An 11,770-nucleotide genomic window follows, 5' to 3' on the forward strand; every position below is an offset into this window, starting at 1 on the left:
AGAATTTATATTAATTTTATAATTATAGTAATGTTTTATAGATTCAAAAGCTAAGTTATAATATATGAAGTAATTGTTGCGCATCTGTGTCGTCTCAATTATATTATAGCTTTTTGAGAAGAAAATTAAGTTTTAATAATATAATGTATTGTACTAAACATGGTATAATTTAATTTAATAACATATATAACATGCGGAAAGCAGACAAACCTTTTAAATAAAATTAGAGTTTGTTTACGTTTGTGGCGGAAGGAGACGCGGGAGTGATCCTCTTAGGGGACACATTATAACACTATGTTTTATCATGTAAGGAAATATTCACCTTTACCCCTTGAGAACAGACTTATAAGTTGATTATATTTATAGATATAAGAGTAAATGAAGCACCGGTATTCTGTTGATAGAGTCGTCTAGTCCATAGTACTGTACTGTCAGGGTTTTATGCTTGACTATGATAATAACAGTAGTGGCTCAGAGCTCTTGGTATCTCACCCTAATGCTTGGTAATGTGTATAATTTTGTCATACCGTTATTGTGCACAACTACATGCTATCCGAGTTACATGGAGTACTGCATGTTGTTAAGCACTAGAGAGGGTAGTTTAGCAGAGAGAATATTGTACAGTGACAAGTGATATGAATGAAAAAGTAAGCAGGTGCTAATCTAGATGAGTTGTGTGCCTTTGCTTCCTACTTTTTACCTTATTTTCTTAATGGTCACTCAAATTAGAGGTGACCCTGCTGAGGGGAGAAGGCCAGTGGTCTTGTGTTCTATTGTACTGTACAGTATTGTCATGTGTAAAATATACCTGTAAATATTTATATTTTGAGTAAAATCCTTATACAAGTTCACTTTATCTTTTCACAATACTTACTAGGTATTTACCGTTCATAGAGTACCCTGTATTAAGGTTTTTTACACCTATGATCACATGGTTATTCCCCCTTTGACAGATCTCTCTGGAACATGAGATATTGTTACATCCAAGATACTTCGGTCCACAGTTAATGGACACAGTGCGACAGATGCTCTTTACAGAAGTGGAAGGAACATGTACTGGAAAGTAAGGAAAACAGAACTGCACTTTCTTGAATCTTGGTTCTCTCATATCTTATCATCACATTTTGTTAAAATGCTAATATTGTATGTATATGATATTCCCAGTTATGAAATGGAGTGTTAACTTTACCTGAACCAGCCAAACTCAATCTAACCTAACCTGGTTAAGCTAGGAGCCCATTTCATAAACTGGGCCAAATGACTGCCCAGTTCATGATCTGGCATTATAAAGCATATAATTTTTTATTGTTTTTAATATTAGATTGATAAACTATAGTATTTTGACAGATATGGGTTCGTCATTGCTGTAACAACAATTGATCATATTGGATCGGGCATGATCCAAGTTGGTCGAGGATTTGTCTTATATCCTATTAAAGTAAGTTAACAGTGTACTGTACAAATTATTCATTACTTGAAGGTAGTAAGTCTTTCTTATCAAAAACAGTGCAGTAATGAATACAAAATGTACAGTTATGCATATCACTTCTCTGGTTGTTCAGTCGTAAATGTTTTTGTTTTTTCATCAATTCCATTTTTTTTCTTTACTGTAATTGTCTCTCCATCCATGGAAAAAATAAGTTTAAAGATCATAGTGGCTTTCAACTGTCAGTTTGTGTGTGAATTGATCCATCCAACCTTCCCCTGTACTACAGTACGTACTGCGTTTGCTGCCCACTGTTTGCTCAATTCTCTCTACAGCTTCCATTTATTGTCACAAAAGTTTTCTTCTTATTTTGACTGATGAAGTTACATTTATATACTTTCTATAAAGGCTGGCATTTACCATATTATGTGTTCTTCATTTCAGTATAAAGCTATTGTCTTCCGCCCATTTAAAGGAGAAGTTCTTGATGCTGTCGTCACCCAAATTAATAAGATTGGTCTCTTCTGTGAAATTGGACCTATGCAGTGTTTTATTTCCAGACATGTGAGTTACCTTGTTAATATTTTTGTGAGGAAGTTCCCGTAAGTCTTAAAGCGTACACTAGTCATTTAAATATTGAATCAGTGAAAACATTGGTACAGTGTATATTGAAGGTTACCCTATAATTTTATATGCTCTAATGGTGACTTCAGTTAATGTACATTTCTCCAAACAGTTCAGAAATAGTTGTGAGGTGTTCTTGTAATAAACATTATGTATAGATAGTTTATGTGGTTCTCTCCAATTTCTTCGTCTTTGAGAAATGTCGATGATGGATATGAGTGTCACCATTGCGTACAACAGTGGTGGGCGTGATGGTGAAGGTAATGATGGTACTGAATTGTTTATCCTTATGTGGTTGAATAGGGTAAGGGCAAGTGTGGATTGTGTCATAAGCATACATGGGGACACCTTTACTAAAACTTTATGTGTGGATATAAAACAGTAATGTTCCAAAATAATTATAAGTCAGAGGTGAGAGCAGCCGAACATCGTAATTTATATAGAGAAGTATATGAAATAATATTTGTGAATTGTTCAAGCTCTGTGAAAGCCTCGAGTCACTTTTTCATCCTCACTATAACTTGAGTATAATTTTTTTTTTTTAGTAGTTTAACTAATTTATTTTTTTTAATAAATGTGTTCACAGAGTTGCTGAAGTTCTTGCTTTTTATTAATTCACAATATGTAAGCCACAGTTTCCTTCATTTCTAATTTCCTCAAGTCCTCTTTGGGCAGTTTACTTGGACATCAGAAAACACGGCCGGAATATAAAAAAATGCTGTGACACTAATCTTGTGTGTTTTCCTTCCTTTCAGTCTATTCCACAAGATCTTGAGTTTGACCCCAACTCCAATCCACCATGTTACAAGAGCAGAGATGAGGTAAGCACTCAAAAATAGATAATAAGGTAAAGGACTGCTGAAATATCACTCTTAAGTTATTCATTTAATGCCTTACACTCCCTTGAGCCCCCCAGTAGTTTCATGCCATTGCTTTACTCAAATTCACTTTTGATCTCTTACAAATTTGTATTGAAAATTTTTTAGTGTAATATTTTTTGTTTTGTATTAAAGTAAGTGCTTCATGCTTACTGTACTACTGTACTCTTTTAACATTGTCTTATCAAAGTAATGTAGTGAGCAGCTTTTCTTTAGAAAAATATAAGGAAACATTTTCTAATAACATTGTATCTCAACGTTTCCAGGAAGTTGTCATACAGACCGATGATGAGATCAGAGTGAAGATTGTTGGTACCAGAGTAGATGCTACTGACATCGTAAGTTATTGCATTCTTTGGCATAGCAACATTGTGTTTAATTTATGGTGTGTGTGTGTCTGTACCTTCAGTTGTCTCATATGAGTAATTATTCCAATTTTATAGACTTTTGTAACAAAATGTCTGCATAAACTTTCGAGTCTTCCTTTTATACAGTACAGTAGTCTTAGTTATATTAGTATGTCACTTATCTAAAATTCATGGCAAGTGTGATAGCTTTACGTCTATTTGTCAGTCAATTATCAACTACACCATCCCAAATTTAATCAAATTGTGTAAATGTTCTGTATGATTTTTTTATTAATGAACCCCCAGTTCTTAACATCCTCTGCCAGATGGTCAGCCCATCCTTGGAGGGATGTGTGTCTACTGAAGGGTTGTGTCTCCTTCAACAGATACACCCAGTAGTGTACTCATGTGTTATTGTTGCCTTGTGTAAAAGGAGGAAGCTCAGTCTTACACTCCAGTTAGGAATTAAATCTGTGACCTTGTTTATAAGATAAACTCTACCATTAAAATTGTTCCCTGGAAGGGATCTTGAACAGGTTTTATTTCCCACCACTTTTTGTTAAAATTATTATTTTACTTCATAAGCAAGTACTGTAGAGATTTATTGGACAAATATTTAATTCCTGGCAGGTTGGCTGTGATCTAAGAGTACACACACACACACACACACACACAGTCATTCATTCATTTGTTCAAATATTACTTATTATTAATGCAACTTATGTTTGTCTTCCTTCCAGTTTGCTATTGGCACCCTCATGGACGATTACCTTGGTAAGATACTGAACAGGGTTTTTTATTTTTTATTTATAATAAAAATAATCTGATTTATTTTATTTAAATTATTATTTTTTAATCAAGTTTTTAAAAAATTAAATAAGATTTTTTCCTTTGTTGACCGACAACTGTTCCCAGTTTTCTCTTCATATGGACTTAGTCATTGGAAACTTAGGTACCACCTTGGTACAGAAAAAGCGGCAAAACTTAGTCCTTTTTTTAAAGTCTTTGAATGCAGACACTGGTCATCGTTACAGAGATGCTTAATTAAATCAGAGCTTGTTGTTTGCAACTTGTTATGTAGCAAAGACTGAGAGATGTTACAATTTTATTTTTATAAATATTAAATGTGATGTATCCAAAAGTGTTGATTTACTTAGTTTTGCACCACCTTGCTTAGTGTTCCCCTTCATCTCTGACACAAAGGTGAGAGAGGAACAAAGATATTGAGATTTGATTTAGGAAAAATAATTTGTCTTAAAAAAATGATAAAACTTTGCCTTAGTCCATAACCACAATGAACTCTTGGTTAAACTTTACACATAACTTCATGCATGTGGGATCAAACAATACTCCTGCTTTAATTTAGTCTTGTTTATTTTGTACTCTTAATGTACTAAATTTAATACCTGAAGAATTAATACAAATTTGTTATTTGTAGCTTGTGCACCTAACATAGCCAATAATTTTAACTACTTTTCTGACATTTCCTCAATAGTTCATAATGCCTTACCTACTTTGAGTGACAGGTTTAATTGTTTGGGTTATTTCAGTTATCTTATAATTAGTAATCTTTATTACTAAAATGAAATTATATTTTGATATTAATTTTTAAACTAATTTAACTAAAAGTACATTTTCTATTAAGATAAATTTCAATTCCAGGCCTTACGAGCTAAACAAGAAATCCTCATCAGCCAAGACCACATCTTGCTCTGTACACAGTACTGTACTTGCTCCTCTGATTTTTATAGTTCATATTTATTTTTCAATTTTTTTTTTTTTTAAATATACTGTATGAGCTGTTACATTCCTGAAGAGTACCAACATGGGAGAAATGTCTTTTCCACTCTTGATGTGGATTCTCGCGAGTCAAATTTCCTCTGAAGTACAAGTTAGTGGTCAGTGGCCATACACTCCCAAACTCCAGACACATCTCTCAAGGGACTGCATTTCTGATATTGGTATCCTGTATATATATCTTCTCTCATATCCCAGGGTTTCACCTGTGTCTGCATCCTGAAGCAGCCCCCCCCCCCCATCCTGTCTATATGTTCCTGCTATTTGTATGAACAAATGGTTCTCTTCCCTTGTCTTATGGCCAAATCAGATGTGTTTGGTATGGCCAGATTTTGAAACCTGAAGCAGTCCCTCCATCATGTCTGTCTCCTTGTGATTGTATGTTAATTTCATCATTCATCTCATGGCCTTAAAAATGTTTTGTAACTACACTAGCAGGTCCTGTAAACCTGACACGTGAAATGATCATAACAAAGTGTTTTGGAAGTATTCTACCATACCTTCACACCCAACATTAACTTTGGAAGGAATTTGATACAGAATACTCATATACAGTACACTGCTGTACTAAAACTTCATTATTGTTGTGTGCATGCTGACTAGTATAAGTTATATAAAAAAAATGAATAAGGAAACTAAAAATGATATGGGAGACTTTAATTTTTCACATGTAATTATTATTTATACCAACAGGTATTAAAATATCTTAATAATAAAGTTTATAAATTTTCCTATTTTAAAGACTATAAATCATTATTTCTTCTTCTCATGCTCTTTTTATTGTCCTGTGCAGCCTTTCTCTTCTTAAACCCAATATTTCCAAGGCTCTCTCGATCACTTGATGAGAGAGTCACAGTTTTTTCTCTGAATGAGACTTCTTGTTTTCTAATCGACACCTCTGGACCATAATAACCTTCTTCAACAATTTGTGGGAGTTGATAGTCTACAGCAGGTTGCTGAGGTTCACTGAAAGATGAGAAAGAAACATAAAACAACTTGACATACTCTGAACTCTTACATATGAAACACAAGTTTAATTTTGTGTCAGGAGTGATTGGTGAGGCATTATTGTGCTGGAGTGTGCAGTGACCTGGCCAACAGATATGTTAAAGACCTAATTAAGTGAACAATCTTTAATTATCTGCAGTTACAAGCTGTGGGAAATGGTATAAAGATTGTTAGTCAACATAAAATTTATGGCTAGTTTATCTCAGCTAAAATGTAATTAGATATATTGTACCAGAAACATGTAAACCTTTAAATCCGAACCTGTCATCTACACAGGTAAACCAGTGTCAAAAATTTTCACCTCTGGTTTATTTGGAAATTTGATTGAAAGCTGTCTGGGACCCAAGTGTGGGCAGGCTGCTTCAAGGTTCACAGTAGTGGGCGGGGAACCTCAAGCTACAACTGAGTAGTTAAGGTGGGGTAGCTTTTAAGCACATCGTGGTCTAGTGGATAAGCTTCCTTACTACCATTGCTGGTGGTCTGGGTTCGAAACCCGGCACCCAGAGGTGAAATTTTATTTACGTGTCAACCTTTCTTGATTATTTCAATTGTTTCAAATATTCATAAACTTTACCAAAATAATTTTTACATACGGAAGAAGAAAAATTATATAATGATTGATGTCATATACAGTATCAAAAATAAACAAGCTTTAGCAACTGAGGTCTAAGAAATTATGAAGATTATCACGAATCCCTACAAATTCACTTTCTAAAAGGCACATCTATGGACCATGAGGATTAAAAATTATATATGGTTTTCTCTGGTTACTTTATTTGGAAAAAATATTAACAGGCAGACAGAAAAGGGATATCACACTACAGTACTGGAAGCCACAGTAATAGATATTAGCTCAGATGGTGCTGCTTTTTGTTCTCAGTGTAGGTCTTACTGTCATTTGAAAGCTGTAATTAGAATCTATGACAAGAGTATAAATATAATCTGTTTAAGCCATGGCGGGATATAATACACAACCTTAGACTGCTTACGTTTGAACTTGTTGCCAGGAAGAATATGCTTCAGCTTTCTTTGCTGGTCCATATGTTACGGGTTGAGACGATACACTGGTACTTTTACTGCTGGAGACTTTAGCTGCTGGTGACTCTTTTTTACTGATGCTGTTTTTAGTGTGTGAGTTTGAATCTTTAGTGTTTTTCTTGTTCAGTTTTTCTTGTTCACTGGTGGATAGAAATCCTTCCTCTGGCACCTCCCATTTAGACTCTGAAAGTAGGTAAAACTTTGAACACAATAATATTATAAATAGGTAGAGAGAGATTGATCATACTGGACACTCTCGAACATCTCATATCTCGAGCATAACCAACTCTGACTCTCGCACTGTTTCAAATAGCACCGAAGGATTGGTTTATATTGTGGAGGAGGCAGGGAGTAGTTCTGTGATATAGTGCCTAACACAAAGGGGAGGAAAAGTGCTGTACAATGACTTGGATGTATGGAGATATTACTATAAAATGGATTTTTTTTTTGTTCTTATTTGCCACAAACAGACTGTACTGTAGTAACATAGCCTTCTTACCTCCTGTCTCAGTGTTCCAGTAATAGGTGTATCCTTCTGGTGATTGGGCCTCATACCAGTTTTTTATCACGGGTGCATCTGAAGTCTTGGTGTCTTCTATCGTCTTTTTATTACCAACAACAATCTCTGCATTACTGGCTGCAGCTATCTCATTGATCTTGGTCCCCGTTAGATCAGGATTTGCTTCAATATCACTCTTATAGGCTTTTAAAGCAGCCTTTTTGAAAAAGAAATATTATTGTACATTAGTTTAAACATTAGTTCAGAATATTTTTTAGTAATATTAATGGAGTATACTGGAAATTAATACATACAGCACAATACTGTAGTAGCATAGGGCTTAATAAACATACTGTAATGAAAACTATATAATGTACAGTACTGAATTGAAATGCGAGAGCAGGAATTTCTTAAAAGTTTCACAACAGTTTATTAACTATATAGCTGTGAAAAGCAGTAATGGTCTGCAATTAAGGCTGCAATATTTCAGCAGGCAACCAAGACTCTTATATAAATTTTCAAATTTGTATGGCAAGTGACACATCTACAGTATACAGTGTCCCATATGCCACACCTCTGACCTGCACATTACATACACCATCTATTGTACTTCATGACATAGCTATAGGAGATTTTCCCCACTCCTAAACCAAACTAGATAAATTATTTATTTAATTTCCCATTAACCCACATGCATATCTTCATTTTTGGAAGATGATTTTTTATTTATTTTACTTTTTTAAGAACTTTCAACTTTTATGAACACTGCACATAGTGGAAATTTGTTTTTACTGCACACATCAACAGAAGGTTTATTGAATAAACATTGACAGGAACCCCCAGGATTGTGTGCCTGAATATTGTTGTGCAGTGCCAAATTGTGAGTGTGTTTCGGGTGGCTGTCACAAAATGTGTAGCTCAGAAGTGTGGACACAAGAGATTAAAAATGAAAAGTAGGAAGAAGGAATAGATTTGAGGTTGACACTGCTAAATAAGAAGAAAGGGACATATGACTGCCAATTACAAGGAAGACATCACAAGGGAGAAGAGGTACTGGACAGGGAAATTAGAAACAATGTCAAGAGAATGATGAAAGAATGTGAAAGCAAATGAAAGGCGAGGGGAAGGCTGTTAAAAAGGCTAATACTGTAACTTGTGGAGGAAACTGTATAGGGCGAGTAAACGATGAGAACAAATGGAAAAAGCAGTTACCCTGGTAAGAGTGAAAGAAGAATTATATCACAATAAAAGGGAGTTGTGGAAAGTATTTTAAACAACAAAATGAAATGTGAATGTGAGGTGGAGTTATTCCGAGTAAGACAATGTAGATTCAATAGTTTCAAAGCAATAAGTGAGGAGGAGGTAAGATGATACAGTAAACCTAGAGTAGCTGTTGAAATACAGTAGATGATCTTATAACTAATAAAAGATCACACGAGCTCACCTCCTCCATAGCTTTAAGGAAGTCACCTTCCTGTTGTTTAGCCTCATACTCTTCTTGTCCTTTCCTTCCCATCTCTGCCAGACGCACTTGAACATTCTCTTTGTGTCGTTTACCTCTTTCATGGAATTCTACACTGGGTTTGTTGTCTGCAATCCAACATTTACAAAAGTCGCAAAACTTGCGTGGATTTGACTTCCAGTATTCAGACCTGAAATGAATACTGTATAAACAACTAAGTCTTCATATTCAAGGTTCTTAATGTCCAGGATTAGCTTCTAGATTTTTTTCTATGGAATCATTATCAATTCTATTGTACGGTACGGTGGCCAAGACTGAGCTGCATAATCCAAGTGTGGTCTCACATACTCAAGATATAATTTAAGGATAACATCACCTGTACTGTTACTAATGCTTCATTTTAAGTTCCTATATATCAATACCCCTAAATCTTTTTCACAATCACATTTCTTCATGTCTGCAGAGAGCAGTTGATAGCTCATTTCTGTTTCCATTCCCTAGCCTTAGAACTTTACTTTTCCACATTAAACTGCATCTATAATTTTTCAGTCCATACTAAAAAAAATTCTTCTTATAGTCTAACCAGCATTGTAGGAAAGGTCTTGGATACCTTGGTGAGGAGGAAAATTGTGAACTTGCTAGAAGTAAACAACATTCTCTGTAACAACGAACGTGGCTTTCGGAAAGGATGATCATGTCTCACAAATCTCTTGTCTATAATAAATGACTGGATAGAGTTAAGTGACATGGGAAACCTCTTTGACACTATTTACTTTAACTTTGCCAAAGCCTTTGACACGGTTCCCATGGACAACTAGCCCTCAACTTCAGAATGTTGGGCTAGTAGACTAGTGCTCACAAGATAAAATATTTTCTCACAAACTGTCGCCAAACAGTAATTGTCAGAGGCCAGCATTCAATAATATCAGAAGTCATGAGTTAAGTCCCACAGGGCTCAGTTCTTAGACCCGTGTTCTTGATCTATATACGTATTAATAACGATCTTCCCAACAAACTCCATTCAAAGTTCAAAGTGTCATATCTTTGCCGATGACACCAAGATTTATAGAAAAGTTTGATCAGAAAAAGATGCAAGAGTTCTTCAAGAAAATATTCAGAAAATAGAAAATTGGTCTGATGTACGGCTTCTCTCCTTCAATGCAGCAAAGTTCAAAACTACACTTTGGACATGGTAATCAAAAAAAAAAATTTATATACTGTACTGTACTGTACTAGATAATAATCAGCCAATTGTAACTGGCACAAAAGAAAAGGACCTTCGAATCATCATCACAAATGACCTAAAATTTGGTACTAATATCAGTAATTGCTGCCAAAACAAACAGTTCCCGGTACATATATTGGATCTTTAATGCCGCAACTTCAGCTATATCAATGACAGAAGCTTCATATCTGTCAACAGCAGTAGACTGTAGAGTATACTGTGTACTGTGTCCAAGTCTGGTGCCCATATCTCCAACAAGAAAAAAACATTCTGGAAAATGGAGACTAAAAATGCTTGAGATTCCAAAGTTGACCGACACGGGACTACATACATGGAAAATTTATTGTAACAATTAAGATTATGAAATATTTAGAGAATGTTAAATCAGGCATTTATTTTTTTGCTCTAGGAGATACTGAAGCCAGAGGACATAGCTACACAAAGCTTGGACAAATCAGACCCATGCAAACAACAAAGTACAGTACAGTATTCTTTCACCCACTGAGTTGTTAACCCTTGGAACAGCTTATCACAAAAGGTAGTTGACTCTGAAAACATTATGATTGCTATATAAAAATGAGAGAACAAGGAGCGGGAAATATCTATACTACAGGTAACTACAAGCAGTGATAACCCATGTGTTCTAATGGTAAGTTCTTTACATTTTTCGGAGTCCTTGTTATATTTAATGGTACTTATTCCGCAAACAATTTATTAATGCAGTTTTATTAAATGCATAATTATTGATCTACATCCTTTCCTATTCTGTCAACATTAACCCCCAACAAAGATGGGCATGGGGTTGAAGTAGTGGGTAAATGTGGAATTAAAAACATAAGTAAAAGAACCTAACCTAACTTAATATAGCCAGCGTACTTATCTACTGAGTAATTATTCCAGAAACACTAGTATATGATTTAGGCAACTTACTTACACGCCTCCAAGACACATGAACCCACCTCATCTGGTAACAGTGACTGAAACAATGAATAAATACACGAGTTATATAAAGGAAATATTTACATTTTTCGTCTTATTTGAAACACACTATGTCTAGCCTTACATGTGTGAGTATTTCTCCTAAACTCCTCGACGGTACAGAGGGAGAAATGATGGACCAGAACCACAACCTTGTTTACAAACTTTGATAGTCTCTCAACTGACTAACATTTAACATGAGGAGGATCTTAAAAGTAGTTGAGTAAATTAAAAAGAATATATTGAAATAATGAAAAATATCATAATTCACTAAATATTATGTATTTATTTTCTTTATAAATTTAAGAAAAATATAAGAGGAATAAAAGTACTGTTTTGATAGTATTCCAATATTTTCAGTAACAAATGATGAGAAATATATGAAAAATAAAATAACATGGCAAGGTTGAGAAATATATTTTTAAAATCTAAATCAAACCACATACTTCATGTTTTTTAATTTGATATGAATTATTAATATTGTAGAA

At 34.5% G+C, this 11,770-nt stretch overlaps 2 protein-coding genes across 2 annotated transcripts; one reads left to right on the top strand and one right to left on the bottom strand.

Annotated features, from left to right (window-relative positions):
* The first annotated feature begins 171 nt into the window (after positions 1-171).
* LOC121861789 (DNA-directed RNA polymerase II subunit RPB7) lies at positions 172-5,785 on the top strand. Its single transcript, XM_042359701.1, has 8 exons — positions 172-306; positions 954-1,063; positions 1,348-1,438; positions 1,871-1,990; positions 2,806-2,871; positions 3,195-3,266; positions 4,016-4,049; positions 4,938-5,785. Exons 1-8 carry the CDS (start codon positions 295-297, stop codon positions 4,949-4,951), a joined length of 519 nt encoding a protein of 172 aa, XP_042215635.1. The 5' UTR covers positions 172-294; the 3' UTR covers positions 4,952-5,785.
* Positions 5,715-11,320, bottom strand: LOC121861803 (WW domain-binding protein 4-like; the record flags this gene model as incomplete). Its single annotated transcript, XM_042359727.1, has 5 exons — positions 5,715-6,038; positions 7,070-7,301; positions 7,618-7,834; positions 9,062-9,269; positions 11,235-11,320. Coding segments are annotated over 5 exons (966 nt in total), but the record flags the coding sequence as incomplete, so codon positions are not given.
* Positions 11,321-11,770: the final 450 nt, after the last annotated feature.

Source organism: Homarus americanus, unplaced genomic scaffold (genome assembly GCF_018991925.1).
Source record: "Homarus americanus isolate GMGI-L3 unplaced genomic scaffold, GMGI_Hamer_2.0 scaffold8148, whole genome shotgun sequence".
NCBI lineage: Eukaryota > Metazoa > Arthropoda > Malacostraca > Decapoda > Nephropidae > Homarus > Homarus americanus.